Genomic DNA, 18940 nt, shown 5'->3' on the forward strand with positions numbered 1-18940 from the left:
TTGCATAAAAAATACCAAGGTACTTCCCCCTTCCTTGGCTGTGTGGCGTCACCTGGTCCTTCAAAGTCTGAAGAAGCACTGAATAAAACAAACAGAGCATGCAGGCCAAATAATAGTCTCCATCTTTTATAAAATATTTGTAATAGTTCAAGTATTATTCAAGTGTCATTCAACTTATATCAGTGGGTTCAAGTTCTTTTTGAGTTGTGTCCCGGTTTGTTTTGGCAGACTCGCCAGGTCATGTTGTCTGAGGTCAAGCATGTATTGCTAAACATACAAGCCACATCCTTAACAGCAGCTTTTGTCCTCAGGTTTCCATCAGAGGTGAGGTGTCATGACGTCACGGCGACAGGCTGTCCGGTCGTTAACTAGTCTCTGAAAGCAGCAGAAGTTTCTGGAATCGATGGCTGATCTCTGCAGGTCCCAGAGACACCATCATCTCAGCTACACTGGGACCTTGCTGCAAGTCAGAGAGGAACAGAGGATCAGTCAAATAATGCAATCAAGTCAAGACAGTGATACAAAAAGCATCAGAGTCAACTTCCTGTTTCCATGTATCTGCAGGGTTACTCTGATGACTGACTTACTGTGGGTTTACCGGGCCTCCAGTCATTACTATCATTACAAAAAATAATCATGTGCTATTTTTTAAAATGCTATTTTAGAGTTTAGCTAAGTCATGTCATGGACAGAAGTAAAAAGAAAAGGAGTCACATGCAATTGCAACAGACCAGCAAGGATCTCTGAGTCTCTCTTTATGATTATTACAGCCAAAAATGATTGAATGTTCTGAGGTGCGGTGTGCAAGTTCCTGTTTTTAAAAATAGAAATACAGTGACATTTGAAAAGTGTGAGACAGCAAGTGAGTGAGCTATAAAATATGACTAAACAATATTATTAGTTCCACTGAGAAAAGTGATTTTAGTTTAGTGCAGCTAAATGTTCTTGAGGCGGCTGTAAAAAAAATACCTACGCAAACATCAGGCTCAGAAGAACAAACATGTTAATCTTTGTTTGATTTTTTTTTTTTTTTTGAGTCAGAGTTGAGTCAATCACAGAAAGACAAACTGACTGACAGGCTGGATTAAAGGACAGAGACTGACTGTCCCAGACAAATTTTTTGGTATCTGAGACAGAAACCCTTGTGACGTTAAATGCGTCTTGATGCGCTGCTAGTTGGGACACTTTGGAGAAAAGTCTGAGAAGAGACAGATGAGCAGTAACCAATGACAACACAACAGGAAACCTGGAGCGGAGAAGGAGGGAAGGAGGCACTAGACACACAAATATAATGTATCCTCTCATGTTTATGTTGACTCTAATAATCATATCATTCATATCATGTAATAATTAGTACACATCGTCTGAGATCAGCTGTGTAGGTTTATGCACGCGTCCCCCCCCCCCCCCCCCCAAAAAAAAAAAAGAAAAACGTCTTATAGTGTGAGCACTACAGCAATTTTTAATACCTTGAAGTCTGCACTAGCTTTATGGACAAAGGAAAAAAAAAAAAAGTTTTCTACTACATAAAACCTTTAAAAAAAAGTCACGGGGCACTATTTCACAAAACAAAGGCCATACATTTGAGGGAGGCTGTTGTTTGGACAATCAAATTGGAGCTAAATTATCCATCACACAATCACTTAATCCAGTAGACAATCAAAAAGCAGCAGGTCAGCGTTTTCCCAGTGTGACAAGTTGAAGGCAAATGGCTCGGTCTGATTCAGCTGGAGATGTGTAAAGAGCACAAACCGAGCTGCTGGTGTAATTCTGGTTAGTTAGTTTGATGTTCAAAACTTGACCACTTCTGCTAAAACTATTTCCTGCAGAAAACCTTCTTTATATTGCGTATCAGCCATGAAAATGTGTATGTTGTCTTCAATTACCTGCAGACCACTGAGAGCCAGACGTAACAGCTTCATCACCTCTCTGTACTTGGTGGCTTTAGTCTGCTTAGCCAGCGTCTTCAGATCTTTACTGAGTCGATCCACCGCCAGCTCCTCACCTCGCTCTTCTATCAGTCTATAAACACACAGACGTTTTCATAATCCTACTGAAACAGTGCAGCTGGAAGGTGATGAAGTGAAACTTGCAGTTGGAAAGTTATTAAAACTACATACTTGAGAACTAAAGAGGCAATGTGTTGTGCTTCTGGGGTGAGTGCTGCCACCTGCTGGCTGGAGACGGAAGGACGCACCCACAAGTAAGAGTAAGCAGGACTTACAAGCTCCTTCAGGGAGGATATGTGACCCTGCAGAGAGGGGGGAAGAGAATAGTTTCAGTATTACTGGAGAGGAAGAGGAGCAATTTAAAGTAGTAAGAGCTGAATCCACATCTGACTACATGAAGGAAGAGGTGACGAGTAAAAGACTAAATAGAAATGTATTATAATTTTAATAAGAGGCCAAAAATGTTAGATGCTAAAACTAAAAAGATTTATCACTTTCTCACAGCTGCTCTGGTGTGAAGGTTTCCTCATTTACACATGGTCAGATTTTCATGGCAACCACTATCTAGATGCTAAGTTTACCCTGTAGGGACAATAACTACACACTTGCTGAGACTTCAAATTAAAATTTGTTTAGTAGAGATGTTTGTTTAGCTTTTAAATGGTCTGAACACTTTTCTGTAATATCCACATGTTACTGTTACCTTGCGGAGATGAAGAACCCGTCTGATATAATCCTCATGTAGGACTTCTTGATCCTGGATCTCTGCTGTATAGGCCCTCTGGATTTGTCCCCGCAGATCATTTATCAGCAAATGACACTGCTCCTCATCTTCAATTCGCTGTTCCAGGTGGATTCTGACAAAAATCAGAGAGAGATTGATGAGATATTAAGTATTACCTTCATACTAAAAAGGGGAAAAAAGACCCACGTGAGGTTTATAGATTTCACTTCCTCTGTTTTATGGAAATTTACGTAACAAGAAATGACTACAGCCGTGCTACCCCTACCACATCATTGGATGGATGAAAAAAGGAAAGATAGTTAATAGTTTCTTTTTTCATCCTCACCACTAATCAGGTAAAAATGTAAAATTTGGCTCAAAGGTGGCGCTAGAGGAAAGCCACACTGGTACCTAAATCCAAAGGGTTTCTCCTCTGTACAACAGATATGTAAGACATCTCAGCTCTTCGCTGTCAGACTTGATTCAAATTTCATTAATTGATGTTGTACTTCTCAGTTCAGTTATCTTCTGGCATGTTAGCATGATATGTTAACAATAAGCTAAAAGTGCAGCTGAGGCTGATGGGGACTTTGACCGGGTTGTGGCAAAAATCATCTTAGATGAATGTCTGTACCAAATTTCATGTCAAACCCATGAATAACTGTCACTCTATCAGAGAGCAACAGACATCACCATATGTCATGATCCACCAAGAAAAGTGGAGCTAACCAGAGTAATTTTATTCCCCAGGGCCTGAATGAGGACTTCTAGTTCTTGCGAATCCATTATTTATGTGTTTCTATAATGCACCTCATTGCTCTTCCCATTCATTGTATTGTGTCTTCATTTATACCACACTGAATAGACACCTTCTAGGTAAAGGCCTCCTCTATACAAACTTGGGTACCGCCCCATAGCTGCTTATGGACCTAGTATGGGGTTAACTATCTCCATTATTAGGCACACCCTTTGCCTCTCTGCCAGTTTGAGAACATGACTGGCCTCAAACCCATATTATTTAAATGTTCCTTGTAATGTGCTGCATGCTCAGCTGATAAAAGCCACAAGCTGAAACAAGTTGGTCTCACAATAAAGTTCTATCTTCATACTACAAGTGTTACTGGAGTTTTTACCTTTTCCTTGTAAAGTATCCCTACTATAATGTTTATTTTATCTGATAATGTAAAGATAATAAAGCAAGAAGCTTTTATTTACTGTTATAATGAGAAACACGACAACAAAGACTCATAAAGACGGAGTTTTGACTTACTTGTTGAACTCTGGTAGTTTTTCCAGGTCTAACAGAGCAGAGTGTGTTGTGATCTTTGAAGGATTAAACTCAGAGATCAGCTCATCTATCTTCCGTCCCATTCGATTGGCTACAAGGCAACACAAGTAATTTAGAAGAACATCATTGTTCTTATTATAATAATTTCAAAGCTGATCACAAAAGCACATATAAAAAAGGTCTTTTTTCCAGATACAAGTTCAACTGGAAAATAAACATGCAACTTGTTATCTTTTCCTCTTTATTCACTCCTTGATTATGTGTCCATCACTCACTGTTGAATCCAGATCCACAGTTGGTCGTGATATCCAGCAGTGCCTCAGGTAGCACCCCGTCTCTCTGGAAGCTCTGAATGAATATATCCCCCTGCCTCTTAGACAGTTTACTGCCATCTTTGTTCATCAGAAGCGGCATGTGTCCGAAGGTGGGCGGCTGCCATCCGAGAGCGCGGTACATGAGGAGATGTTTGGAGGTGGAGATGAGCCACTCGGAGCCCCGCAGAACATGGCTGATCTTCATGTGATGATCATCTACTATGTTAGCAAGATGATAAGTGGGAAAACCATCTGCTTTTATCACCACAGGGTCACCCTCCACCTGGAGGAGAGGACAGAAGGTATGAAAACAGAGATTAAAGCAAAGAAAGAGCATTAAATCAGTACACGACTTCAGTTTCGGATGGTGTTTTTAGCTACAGTCAGAGGCTAGTGTTATTCCATGAATATATGACTATTGCATTTAGCTCTGTTAGTGACGCATATTTAGAATGCCAGAAATAAAGGGTTTAAGTGAATAAGTCAATTAAATGGCAGAAAAAAAGCACAAAACACACCGCTTGCTTTGCTGAGAAAGTGGCAAATTGATATTTCTCTGACAAAATGTTGAAGAATCTCACGAGTGTGTCCCTGATTCTGTGCTACATCATTTAGTGTGAAAGATATCAAAGAGACAAGAAACTATACACACTGGAGATGTTGCAGGGTGAGAAATTAAAAACTGAGAAATCACAACAAATATAAATCAATCAATCCTGCTCGACCTGGGCCACCTCGTGACGATTCCACCCAAAGATCAGATCCTGAAAAGGCTCGACTCCCGCTTCTAGACGGAACCTGATCACATGTGGCGTTCCCTGAGCTAGCTTCTCCTGAACCTGCTCGGCCCGAAGGTGACGACACCTGTTGTCATACCTGGAGAGAGAAGGAGAGACGTGGTCAGTGACTTTAAGGGATTTTTTCCTGTTAACAAATCTCATGTAAAGAGCCAAACCAACAATGAATTGATCCTACTTACAAGTATTGTGTGTGTATCCAAATCCTGATACATCACCCAGTGCAGCAGTGTGGCTCATTGACGTGTATTTAAGAGTTTTTGGACAACAACAGATCTCTACAGCACAGAGGAATTAGATATATCAGGCTTTCGATGCACATATAAATACTTGTAAGGAGGAGCGGTTCATTGTTGGTTTATCTCTGCACATGAGATTTGTTGACACCAAGAAAAACACAGAAAACCGCCGGCCACATCTTAGTTGTACTGTACGTCTTCTTTCAAGTGTGTAAGAATATGTGAATATCTGGTGTGTGCGATCATGTAAATCCAGCCACCTTGGAGTCTGTCCAGCCCTCAGGGCCTCTTTTTTGAGTAGTTCGAGTCTCTGTGAGCTGCAGAAACAGTAGTAAGCGTGACCGCTCTCGACAAGCTGCAGGGCTGTCTGACTGTAGAGGTCTAATCTCTGGGACTGCAGGTATGGACCGAGTGGCCCACCTCGACGAGGACTCTCATCTGGAGGTATACCTGGAGGTGAAAATGAGTTTAGCTAAAATATAACAATGACTCTAAATAGGGACATGATAAACTACTGTAAAATAAGATTATATTAAGATATTACTCAGTGATTTTGTACTGATTTATATAATTAATTTTCAATTACTAAGAAATCTGTAATTGATAATTTATAGTTACTGTGCACAGAAACACACTGTATCACTGATATATTTCACAACTATGGACCAGTCATATAATATATCTTCTCACCGGCCCACTCCAGCATGTCCTCTATGGACTCTGCAGCTCCTGGTACCAGCCTGCTCTGATCAGTGTCCTCCAGGCGCAGGATGAACGAGCCTCCGTACTTCTTGGCAAAGATGTAATTGTAGAGAGCAGTGCGGAGGCCTCCGAGGTGTAAGAAACCTGCAGCACAGAACGACACAATGTTATAACATCAGACTGATAAAGAAGACAAAAATATATCTAAATAGGCCGTTTTTTCAGATGCAGGACGGAGAGTATCAATTAAGAGAAACATCACTTGTACGGTTAAATTATTGATCCTTTGCACATTAAATGTATGATATTTTGCCCACTGCCCTTCTCCAGGTTAAAACTACTTCATGCTGATTAAGAACCGTGGACTTATCTGGACTAAAATGACATTTTTGTCACTCCTGTCATTTATAGAAGCAATATTTTATCCACCTTAAACACAATGCCCTGGTTTTAAAACAACATTTCGACTAAAATCTACAAACTCCCAACAATAAGACAACAGCTGCTATTTTATCAAACTGGAACAAGCAGGGACAATCAATCTGCACAAACTAAAACTAAAATATAACTGTCATCTATAGACATCTCCATTGTGGAGAGGGGACTGCTCTTCAAAGTAGTGATTACTGTAATCAAGTTGCTCATTAAGCCTGTGCACAATTACTGTACACTGTCGACAAATAATTTCAGCTAGATGGGCACCTGACTTGTTTAAAGACAGACTAGAAAAATTGTGAACCCGTCCTTTAAACAGGGAAGTAATGAAGGAAATCTTAATGCTACAGGATACAATTATATTTTAGATAATAGAGTGCTGTCAACTTTGTGGCAGCAGTTTGGGGAAGAGTTTCATGTTTCAGCAGCAATGTCACCGTACACAAAGCAAGGTCCATAAAGAAATGTTTATCTTAGTTTGGTGCGGAAGAAACTGAGCGACCTGCACAGGTGCCTGACCTTGACCCCATCTAACAGGTTCAGGATGAATGGAAATTGGGAACTAGACTTTCTAATCAGCAATCAATTGCACTACTATTCTTGTAGCTGAAGCAAATCCCTGCAGCCAGGCTCCAAGATATTGTGGAAAGCCTCCACAGAAGATTGAAAGATGATCAAAAGCACGGGTGTTTGTGTGTGCATTTCAGATTAGACTTGAAACCATATTTTCAACATGTATCTTACTGATTATCACTAAATTGATGTGTGCAGGTGTGTTTGATTTGTTGATCCCTGGTGGAAAAACAGCTCTAGATAATGTTATGGGATATGATGATATGGGATAATGTTATTGGACATTTTAAGGCTCTGTTTTCAGATGAGGACCTTACCTGTCGGACTGGGGGCAAACCGGACCCTCACCTCTCCTTGAACCGTGGAGCAGCATCTTAAACCAGAGGCGCTCAGCTGGAGTTTAGTCCGTCTGTTTCTGGCCGCTGTGAGACACTGAAACCCTCTGAGAGTCACCACAGTGTGCAGCTGACACCGCTGACAGGATCTCAGCCAGGACGACATGACTGATTACAAACTGAGCTGCAATGTGACGCCGAGCAGACACACGTTTTGTCGGTCACACCGGTGTTTCGGTTTAACGAGTGACCGTGTTAATTGGTGACTTTCAGACGAATGCGTGTGTGGATTATTGGTTGAATATGAAACACTTTCTGATTGAGGATAACTGTATAAAATCCCAAGACAGACTAACGTTACACCTGCACAGCCAATTTATACGCTACAGTTGCTTTCAAACATTATAAGAAACATTAGAGGTGAAAGTCTTCCTGAGTACAATTACGTAAAAACTTAGCGTAGATATTATACACAGATGAATATGTATTTAAAATTGATTAAAGTGCAATTAAAGGCGTAGGACATATACGTGCTCTGTCCGTGTTTTCAACCGCTGCTGTCACTACGAGCAACCGTTCAGCTGAATGTCACCAGTTAACACGGTCACTCGTTAAACCGGAACACCGGTGACATAACGGCGTCATCTGAAGTTGTTCACCTCAGTCCTGCTCGGAAAGTGAGCACGATGCTGACTGAAACTGCTTTTCCACAGATGACAACCATTTCAAAGTTCTCCCTCACATGTAAACATGTTCATCTGTTTGAGTCAAACACGAGTCCGTTCAGTCATTCTTCTTCTTCGCCGAAATAAAAACCGGAAGACGAATTGACCATCTTAATAGAACACACCGCCACCTGGTGGAGGAAGTTATTATTTCCTCTTCTACTTCTAATTATGGAGTCTCTGCTGATTTTACACATTAAATCTGTTTGATAGTCATGAGGGAAAACCGTTCGGTGTGTAAAAACGGTGTATTACAAAAAGTCTGTGTTATTAAGTGGGGTTGTGTGGCGTTTAAAAGACCTATCAGGTAATGTATGTCTAATAAAAAGATGCAATTTTTCATGGGAAGCATAGAATCCAATGTTTTTGAAGATTGAAGCTTCTCTCAAACTTCACTCTTCTTTTTTTTAGTCACCCAGTTTTATTAAAATTGAATACTAAATCGTAGCCTTTTAAAAGCCTCAATTAATTACCGTTAAAGGTGCAGTGTGTAGAATTAAGTGGCATCTAGAGGAACAAACTTGGCAGAAATAGAATATAATATTCAAAAGTGTGTTTTATTTAGTGTATAATAATACATGAAAATACGAATTGTTGTGTTTTCGTTACCTTAGAATGAACCCTTTATATCTACATAGGGAGCAGGTCCCCTTCTACGGAAGACGCCATGTTGCACCGCCATGTTTCTACAGTAGCCCAGAACGGACAAACCAAACACTAGAGAGGGCCTTTTGCATCGCCAATAACTTACAGCACGAGTTTCCTCTGGGTTGGGAGACACTTAGTGACTCATGCTTTGTCACTCTCCTTTGTCACCTCTGCCTCTCAACAGAGCAGCTTTGATTGCAGGATTCACCACAAGAGAAACACACCCATCCCCAGTATGATTAAAGTTCAAGTCTCCTTTCAATACTCCCTCCACAAAGTCACAGTTCACTCAATTTAAATCCCAGTTCAATATTTTCTCCCTACAGTCACACTTCATTCTCACACGATCACCCCGTGACACAAGCAACAATTATTTCTTCTTCTTTGTTGCTTCTTGTTTTCCCATCTTTATTGAACACTCAATAAATAATAATTTGTGTCCCCCACCAATAAAAAACCACATTGAATATTTTTAAAATAACATCTCCTGCTTCTTCCTCATTAAAAAAAAATCCAGAATATATGAATACATAAATATTGTTAATTTCACATTGAACTGCTGGGCACAAATACCTATTCTTAGTGTATGTGCACTAGAAGCTTCAAGTGTCCACGTCACACTTGTGTAAGTTGCATACCGGACCATGATTAGTTTTGGAAACAAGTTGTGATGTCACAAATCAGGCTTGTAGGTAAACGTGTTAAACTGAGATTTAATGTGAGCACAGAGAAACTTTCCTCCTTCAGCGATGAAAACAGCCTTCAAGTGTTAAACTCCACACATACATTATTCTGTGCAGTGAAGCTCAAACATCCGACTGAAGGAACAAGAAGAACAATATATTTTTAGCGGAGTGGGACTTTAAGTCTGCTGACTGCAGCCTTTAAGAGCAGCTGGGGAACGATCAGGAGGATGCAGAGCTGAAGAACTACTGAGGTCATTTAGTCACATGTTGGTCCTGACTTATATTATTTTTAACAATAAAGGTTTTGCTAGAGTCAGTTTCTTAAATATCTTGAGTAAAGCAGTGCTGGTTTTTAATAGATAAAAAGGAAAATAAGAATATCACTATGTATGCAGATTTTTGTCATCTTTGGTGGTGATCTTCTGCAGTTTACACTCATGAACACATGCAAATAAAATATTAAACACAGCAGTTCATGAACATATATAATCTTATATAATTTCAAATACAAAATTTCTTGTGTGTAACTGTTTTAAAACTCTGATAAATCAGACGGACTCTGACTGAAATACTGAAATATTAAAATACTGTATCATTTTATCTGTGGTGGCTATCAAATTACTGTAATTTCAATCATCACATTGAGATTAAAGTTCTGTTTACTTGAACATTTTGCTATCAATTGTTTTGCTTTTTTCGATAATCTTAGTGTATTTTTAATTTTTTCTAATCTCATACAATGTGACATATTTTTAACCCAGACTTCAATATTTGGCATATTGCTTTTTTTTCCAGTTCAGAGTAATAAGTAGCTTTGATTACAACATACACATATCAATAAAGTTATATATGTATTAATAATTACGTTTATATAATACATTTATATGATATAATAACTTATAGAACTTTATAGAGAATAAATTGTTTCCTTTTTAATAATAATTTTAATCTGTTCTCATGTCACTATAAGAGTGAAATGTACTGAGGTAATCACTTCATATATAATACTGAACACAGTTTGTTTGCTGCCTCAGATGATCACCAAACCTGTTAAACCTGATCAGTGTGTGCATGCCATGGTGTGTGTGTGTGTGTGTACGCACACATACACAAGAATGTCAAAGTCTCTCAGCTCTCAGAATAGCCTGAGTTTTGTCAATGTCACTGTGATGTTTACAGACAACATTTTTGTTTCACTGCTCTTTCTTATCGCCCTTTGTTTGTTTTATTTCTTATTTTAGGCATTGAGGCTAAATTACAGTCTACTATTAAATAAATATGAACATATATTAGGGTTTTTTACAACTGTATCACCTTTAAAAGCCTTTAAAGGGATAACATCTTATGATGTGAATGTGGCAGAGAGCTGGATATGGTCAACACTTAACAGGATGACAGTTGGTGCAGTTTTATTCTGATTCAGATCAAATTCAGATTCATATTTTATAACATAAAAGAGAAAAAAGCTTCCTTTTAACATTCATAATAAATCCATATTAATGGACTGTTCAGTTCTGTCAGATAGAATTCCTAAATTACTTTATTGTAAACAAAGTTAGAGGCTTATATATCCAAAAATAAATACCAGGAAGGTGTAACCTACTGAACATAAAGATCAGAATGAAATTTTATACTTTGTGTCCTCTTCTTTCTCTTGTCTGGTTCTCTTTCACACGGGCATTAATACACAGAAAAGCTGAGTGTAAACACACACACACACACACACACACACACACACACACGCACACACACACACACACAGACAAAAGAACAAACCAATTGCGGTAAATGCCTGGAGCAGAAGAGTTCACCTGGTCCTGCCCCCTTGCGCAGCACGGTGGAGCCAGCTATCATCACCTGTGTCTTCGTCACAAGACAGCACACCCTTCAGACGTTCACTGGTACACCTGCGTCTCAGGTGTCAGGAGAGAGAGAAAGTAACGCCGACACTTAAGAGCACTCAAGGACAAAATCCGGTAAGAGATTCTGCTTTGATTTAATGTCATTATGTTGTTTTATTTCCAATCAAAGTCTATCACTGCACTTTAAAGAACCACATCACCCATTTTTAATCTTATCTATACTGTATGTACTTCTCATAGTCAAGTCTATCAGAGAAAACAGAGAAGATTGCAGTTTTGCCGTGAGATACATTATAAGCTTTAATGGTTTATAGTGGGAGGTTGTACAATGATAAATACAATACATGCAGATGCATTCAATGAAGAAATCAGTGAAGTAATCACTTAAGGTACCTTAATCTGTTCCTTTCTGTTGTGTGGGTGTGTTGTGTACCTGTGGAAACGACATGCCGGTTGGGGATTTCAGCAGTGGGAATAATAAGTTCTGCCTCATTAATTTGAGTTAGAGTGCGTTCAAACCTGTGTGAGTTTGTCTAAGAAGAGTCACTCCCCTTACAGTCATAGTATATCTGATGAAAAGGTGACTTTTTAAATTTAACGCCCTTTCAGAGAACGAATGACAAATGCATTACAAGGAAATTCAGCGGACAAAATCACCGGCTTGTAACGGCAGTTGATGAAATGAATTAAGGGAAAGGTTCACAACTTTTCAAATCTGTCTTAAAACAACAGTCAGGTGCCCACATGGACAGTGAAAGACTTTTCCTTGCTGTAATCATTCCTCCTATTCATACTGGCTATTAAAAGATCTTCTTCACAAGCACTTTCACTGTAAGTGATGGGGGCCAAAATCCACATTTTGTGCAAAAAATGCATTTAAAAGTTGGAATTTAAAAGTGAAGCTTATATGAGGCTTTAGCAGTCTAAGTAAGTCATATCAAGTGGATATCTGCCACATTTACAGTCTTTTTAGCATCAAATTCCCTCTTTATGTTTCCTTGGACAGTGTTTCCCTGTTGAGCTGCAGTGGTAGTAAAGTAACAAAAAGAGGAACTTTGGCACTAAAAAGATTGTAACGTACATTGTACAGTAAATACATCATGAAGGGATCCTCTAATGGTCAGTATGAATAGGAGGAACGACTATGTCAGGAAAAACCTTTTTCAATGTTTATTTTCAGCACCTGACTGTGAAGGAAAAAGAAACAACTGTGGAGGAAGAAGTATTGAGACATTTGATTTAAGTTAAACTAGAAAGACCAAAATATAAAAATACTGCATTACATGTTAAAGTCCTGCATTTAGCGTTCAAAAAGTTCAAAAAATACTTGAAGTATAATTAAAGTATCAAAAAGTATCCTTCATGCAAAATACCTTCTGTCAGAGTGTTATATAATAGTATATATTACATTATTTGATTATTATTACTGTTTTTACCTTATAACAACACGTCGTATTTTATAAGCTGATCATACTCTACATGTAATTTTTTTAAATCTGCGAAGTATTTAGTAACTTTTCTTTTTGAAATGCTGTTAGGTTGTCTGTTGGGGTATCACCTAGTAAAGTATAACTACTTGAGAACATGTACTACTTTACACCACTGGCGCCTGATTTTCAATAACCAAAACCCTATAAAGTTCAGAAAATGCCAGTAAGTTTAGATTATTTTGTCAGTTTTTGTCATTTCGATCCCAAAGTTCAAACATGAATTTGCATGATAACAATAATTTAAGTTTAATAGATTTACAGGTTTTAGTCCATCATGAATAATTATAATAGTTCAAAATTATAGTTTAATTTTCATTTTGAACTATATTTTTTACTTTCAGCCCCCATTGAATGTTTTACATCTACAAACATAATATGTATAAAAAACCTTTCTTTTTTTTCTCTCTTTTTTCTTTTTTTGGTATGTGTATATGTGTGACGTCATTCAACAAGCCTTTTCAGCCTTTTTTTAAAATCGTCAGATGTTTTCACACCACTTCTGTTAAGGTCCGACTTTGGAAATAGCGTATTAGTCACAAAGAGTTGGAGGAGTGTTTATCTAAACCTGAGACTCTGGCAGGAATGATCCTGAACAAACACTTAAACTTTAACCAACTATTTACTCTAAAACAAAGACGTATGTTGCAATATAGGAAAGAATCAATAAGGTTAAAATGTTAAGAGGCAACTTATGAGTGTGTGTTCAAATCTTGTTTTAATAACATTGTGGGGACTCACCTCTTATTTGGTCCCCACATAGTTAAAATCTTAAAGCTGCATTGATCAATATTTATACATTCACAATGGCTCAAATGTCTGTGTGTAATGTGAAAGAGTTTGCCGGAAGAGACAAACCCACAGAGAATTATCACCAACTCAGCAGTTAACTTGTCTCCACTGAGTGTTTTAATGTTTTGGTTTTCTGCTCGTGAACTCTCATCAACACTGATTCCAGTCGCAAGAGGAAGCTGCTCTGATAAACCTGCTGTACGCTACCTGACCAGCGCTAAACAGCAGATATCAGTCAGCCACTAGCCAGTGAAACATCTAGTAAAGGACCAAATGTTTCCCGTCAGGAGTTGGTGGAGACCAAAACAGAGCTAAAAGGAGAGTGAACATTGGATTATGCCAACATTTTTAAAGTCTGGCTTCCTGTATCTTCACATTGCAACCACAGTATTGTTAAGGATAGGGAAAGATTGTGGTTATAGCAAATAAGCTATAGTTAAAGCAAGTCACACTGGACATCAATGTATTATAGGAGCTGGATACTGGACTCCAAAATGGCACCCATTCACTCAAATGAAAATTGCTCGCCTGGCTCGCCTAGCCTCTGCGTTGTGTGGCCTACTGCATATGTGCATTAAGTGTTTGTCCTGCTGGTCCTGCCTGTGCGTTCCCACTTGGTCAATAAACTTTATATTGGAAAATCACTTTTCTAGGATCACAGAAAGTTTTATAAACAGGAAACCTTCATAGGTTAAAAAAGAGTCATAATTGACCTTACTTACATTTCGAGGTGTCCTGTGGACATTTTTACTGATGTCTCTTTTATAATGGCGGTCTAAGGAGAAAATGCTTTTTGGACTGATATCCACTTTGTTTGACTAACTCAGACGGCTGCAGCCTCATATAAGCTTCAGATAAACTTTTAAATACATTTTTTGCCAAAATGAGGACTATGGATTTTGTTCCCCATCACGTACTTTGTAATTGCAAATCTTCTAATGGCCATAATGAACAGAGAGAATGATTACAGTGAGCAAAACCTGTTTCAATGTTCATTTGGGCACCTGACTATTGTTTTAGACTCGAAAAACTGTGGTTCCAAATTGAAATGAATAAGTCAAGACAATGCAATGTCAACTTAAGTGACAAAAATAAGTTTGTCTGTGTGTGTTTGTGTGTGTGTGTGTGATGTGACAACAGAGATCTGACGAATACTGCGTCACAATGTTTCTAACACTTACCCGCTGTTATTCGATGAGTTATGTTCTTGACTTTTGAACCTGACCTCCTCTTATATATCTCCGTAATGTAATTTGTCTTAAAAATACACTGCTTTTGGATCGTATTGACTGATCAATAGACTGATCGGTAGACACTAGCAATGACTATTATAGGTGCCAATGTAAACAAGGTATATTCTTTGTTTTGGTTACATTTTACAGGATATATTTTTCGAGCGAGGTCATGTGCTCAGTGTCTTTGTGTTCATTGTTTGGAGATGAATGGTGTAGAGTTTCAGCATTCTTTCCACTGATGCATCTATTGTCTCATCATCTTTCTCTACCGCTATGTTAAAGGTCACTCATGCCACCGACTGTAAGATATCTGACTACCACTCCCTGATTCCTATCAGCCGCCAACCATACAGGCTCATACAGCTTTATTTCATGAAGTCCATAAGCATTAAACAGCACTGACAGCTCTGTATAACAATAGTCTGACTGATGAAAGGCGTACTTATGTAGGAGCAGAAATTGGCTGGACACTGTGATAACAATTACATAACGTCCATTTTTTTCATGCTGTACATAATGATCTGATACAGAGATGATTGGTGATGTTTGTTTTTTTAATATGTTGCAACATATTTGACTTTACCTCAAAAGTAAGACGATAAAAACTGTGATTCTGATTTTTTTTACATGCTCTGATCACACTTTGATGAGGCTAAACACGCTTAAATCAGATTATTAACCCACCTGCTAGTCTTGTAGGACTTGTGTGTGTAGTATCTGACTGTGTCACATGCCTTCTCTGATTCCCTCCCCAGTGATTTTCACCACAAAGCTCTTTCACCCCATGAGACTTGTCACATCATGAGGTCGAGCTACCTATTCCTGCTGGTTTACCTGCTGGGAAGCTGCTTTGGTAAGAGCATATTATGATCTTTTGCTTTACATTTTCTCTATTTTGTTTTTTTACAAATCTCACAAAAAGACCCAGACCAACGATGTATCGATCCTACTGACAAGTATTGTCTGTGTATATCTTATTTCTTGGTGTCACAGACTTCCATTGTTGTCCAAAAACTATTAAAAGCACATAAATGAGGCACAGCATTGCACTGATTCACCACCACGACCATAGATACTGTAGTTTATGTTAATTCTATCCCACGAACATATCCCTGCTGCCATAAATACTCACTAGAGCACTGAATGTGTGTTAATACGCCACTGAAAGTAGTCCCTAACAAATTTCCTCTTGTTTGAGTAATGTTTACTAAAAACTACAGTGCCCAGCTGTTTTAGGGACTTGCTGATCCCTTTTTTAACAAAAACAAACAATATATTTGTCACCTATTTTTTAAAGATTTACATCTTCAGAAGGAACGAACGAATTTTGGGCCACAGACAGAGAAGTAGAGAAGTCAGAGAACTGGACAAACCCAGTGTTGGTTTTGCTCTTTTCACTTGACTCATGGACAATAAGAGAACTATGGCAGCCTTATTGTTTAAAGGATAAAGATGGTGTTATTTTATATTCTTCATATCGCATCCCATGTGAAGACAAAAATGAGCAAGGTGTTAGTCGATGTCTCGATACTTTCTGACTTCTCTACTGTGTCTCTCAGCCTCAACTTTACTCCTACTGAAGACATAAATCTTTAAAAACACAAATTTATGCAGTTTCTTTACAGCCAGGAACTGTAATTTTTAGGAAGCAACATTGGAGACTATTTTCAGCTGCAGATTTACTGTATACACATTTGATGCATGAGTGTGTATTTACTGCAGCAGGACAGATTATGTTGGAATGACTTGTAATAAACTACAGAGAAGGAACATGTCATCTAGTGTATACTTGTGGCTCACTGATGTGTTTTTAGTAGTTTATGGAAAACAATGGAGCTCGATCGCACAGAGGAATAAGACACAGCCTTGGATACACAGATAATATTTGTTAATAGGATCATTTCATGGCTGGTTTTAGTCTTTTCACAGGATTTATTGACAATAATTAAAATCTAGAATATCACCAATATCATCCTTTAAACATTTACTATGTGTACCTTGACTTTCCCAATTTTTTTTTTTAGAAAGCAGTATGTTTATTCTTATTCTCTCTGATATGTGGTAAAATACAGTCATTGGGATAATTTCAGTGTGAATAGGATGACATTTAACAGCTGATAAGCCTTTGACTAATGGCACACAGCAGGTTTTGATGTTATTGTCTCAGAATCAAAGAGGCTTCTTTTCTCTACACGTCAAAAGTTTTGGCACAGTCTCGTTCAAGTGAATAGGAAGGTGTGTCCGATCTTTGTAATGGTACGATGCATTCAAGAAGATGTGGGAGAAAAACTATTTTCTCCACCAACAGCAGCTAATCAATGCATCTTACTGTCTCTATCACTATTGCAAGAGCTCAAATGTTTAACTTAACTAGTAAGTTAAGTAGCTGAACCTTAAAAGTCTAAACAATTATTATTTAATGAGATAACTCAGACATTTCAGATTGATGACATATAACACGCCAACAGTATCCAAGTGTGGATTTTAAAAAATGTCTTAATTAATAAAAATGTTGAAAATATAACTAGTGTGAGTTCCCCAAAATCTCAACTTTAACAGTGAACTCTGTCTTTTCCTCACAGCATCATCTGGAACACAAAGGTAAAATCAGGATGTTTAAAATAATTCAATGGTAAAAGAGAAAATACATTTTTATTACAAAGCCAGTAGAGCATAAATGTTCTTTTCTTTCTGTAAAGATTTCACCTTGTTCTAAATATAATGTCGTCTTTTATCTCTAAATATTTTCTGCTTCACCGATGGAAATTCACAGAAATGCAACCTGCGTTACGAACGAAACCTGTGGCCAGGTGAGTGAAGCTGTCCCACACTTATTCGTTAAAGCATTGTTACATAATTACATAATAAGCTTTGCTGTATGTTCTGCTTCTGTCTTTTCTTTTTGAATTGATTTTGATTTTGTTGATGAATCTGGATTTATGATTATAATCAAATCTTGTTCAAAGCTACGGGTACGAACGTCATGCTCTGATTTTATCTTTTCTATAAATTCTTCAATTGTTCTCTAAAAAACAAAAGACAACAGCTGTCAAAAAGGTGACGTTTTGAATCTGGTCGTCTCTCTGTGTGTGAGCAGAGAAACTCAACCATTTGTAATTTTTTCACCGCAGAATATATGAATTTATAATTTGCTCCGTGTGGAGAAAATCACAGGAATAGCAGCAGCTGTCTGACTCTTCTTAAACAGGTTTCTGGTCAAGGGCAAAACCAGGCAGAAAAAAATTAAATGGTGTCATTTGGTGTGCGAGACATAAACCTGGAGACGGTGTGCAAAATCAGTACAGTAAGACCGGTAATGATATTTTGGGGCCTTCTCCCTCACCAGTATGACCACTGAGCCACCATCTCAGGATTCTTGGAATTATTCACATCTATAGTCACTAAACCGACCAAATCACATACCAACGAGCTCGAGGATAGTTTGCACGTTGTTCACGTGTCAATTATCTCACTGAGTCTGATGAAATGCACCTGAACAGAGTTTATCAAAACATCTGGAAATCTACTGGAACGGACAACATAACTGAAACAGTAAATAGACTGGCCCACAGTAAATATCACCATGGTGAAACCTGTTCATGTTAAAAGTTGTTAAGACTGTTAAAGGTTTTGTTTCACCTTCATAATTATCTGTAGTGTTGTTACCATGAGACTATTTTTTCCTTCAGAACACATCATTTTACAGTTTTTGTGGTGTCTGATAGTACAGTATGTGTCAGCTTTAAAAAAAATGTCAGTCTTACAATCAACATATTTAGCGTCAACATCTTGTACAGTGTGAACTTACAGAGGAACAAAGAGGACGTGCAGACACTTGCTGAAATATTATATAGATATTTTAACTCATCACAGCAGGAAAACCACAGGTATGAATGTGTACCAGAACAGGTAAAGCTACATGACAAGCCTTCCCATCACTAAAATGATGATAACACTTTCCATGACTCCCATGTCTATAATGCATTATAAACTTACTTATATTGTGTTATAATCTTCTTATAACACTGTATCATTGTAGTTATACGCATAAATATTCATATTGCTTTATAACACATTGTAAAGCATTTTATAATGACTTATAAATTTCATAATACTTCATAATTGTTGGTCTCTCACTGACATTTTTTT

At 38.0% G+C, this 18940-nt stretch overlaps 2 protein-coding genes across 3 annotated transcripts in view; one reads left to right on the forward strand and one right to left on the reverse strand.

The window, feature by feature from the left end:
- Positions 1 to 110: 110 nt before the first annotated feature.
- On the reverse strand, positions 111 to 8168 carry ears2 (glutamyl-tRNA synthetase 2, mitochondrial). 2 transcript variants are annotated; one of them, XM_067585267.1, is made up of 11 exons: positions 8016 to 8168; positions 7339 to 7540; positions 6002 to 6157; positions 5572 to 5761; positions 5001 to 5151; positions 4237 to 4558; positions 3944 to 4052; positions 2653 to 2806; positions 2121 to 2251; positions 1887 to 2022; positions 111 to 460 (listed from the first exon to the last, which is right to left on the reverse strand). In XM_067585267.1, the coding sequence occupies exons 2-11, from the start codon at positions 7520 to 7522 to the stop codon at positions 365 to 367; spliced, it is 1629 nt and encodes a 542-aa protein (XP_067441368.1). In that variant the 5' UTR covers positions 7523 to 7540; positions 8016 to 8168; the 3' UTR covers positions 111 to 364. The 2 variants fall into 2 exon arrangements, with proteins under 2 accessions (XP_067441368.1, XP_067441369.1); XM_067585268.1 differs by having other exon boundaries at positions 8099 to 8115.
- Positions 8169 to 11304: 3136 nt separating this feature from the next.
- Positions 11305 to 18940, forward strand: part of LOC137180073 (uncharacterized) — a 43329-nt gene continuing 35693 nt past the window's right edge. The window contains exons 1-4 of the mRNA XM_067585270.1: positions 11305 to 11391; positions 15547 to 15644; positions 17374 to 17392; positions 17565 to 17601. Coding sequence (XP_067441371.1) covers positions 15593 to 15644; positions 17374 to 17392; positions 17565 to 17601 — 108 coding nt within the window. The 5' untranslated portion in view covers positions 11305 to 11391; positions 15547 to 15592. The remainder of the gene's footprint in view (positions 11392 to 15546; positions 15645 to 17373; positions 17393 to 17564; positions 17602 to 18940) is intronic.

The sequence above is a fragment of the Thunnus thynnus genome, chromosome 3 (assembly GCF_963924715.1).
Source record: "Thunnus thynnus chromosome 3, fThuThy2.1, whole genome shotgun sequence".
Classification (NCBI taxonomy): domain Eukaryota; kingdom Metazoa; phylum Chordata; class Actinopteri; order Scombriformes; family Scombridae; genus Thunnus; species Thunnus thynnus.

Coding starts and splice junctions, on each gene's coding strand:
- ears2 (XM_067585267.1), bottom strand. CDS start 7,522: ATGTCGTCCTGGCTGAGATCCTGTCAGCGGTGTCAGCTGCACACTGTG. Junction 4,559..5,000: donor ATCGTCACGAGGTGGCCCAG/GTCGAGCAGGAT, acceptor CCTCTCCTCCAG/GTGGAGGGTGACCCTGTGGT. Junction 2,252..2,652: donor GGGTTCTTCATCTCCGCAAG/GTAACAGTAACA, acceptor CCCTCTCTGCAG/GGTCACATATCCTCCCTGAA.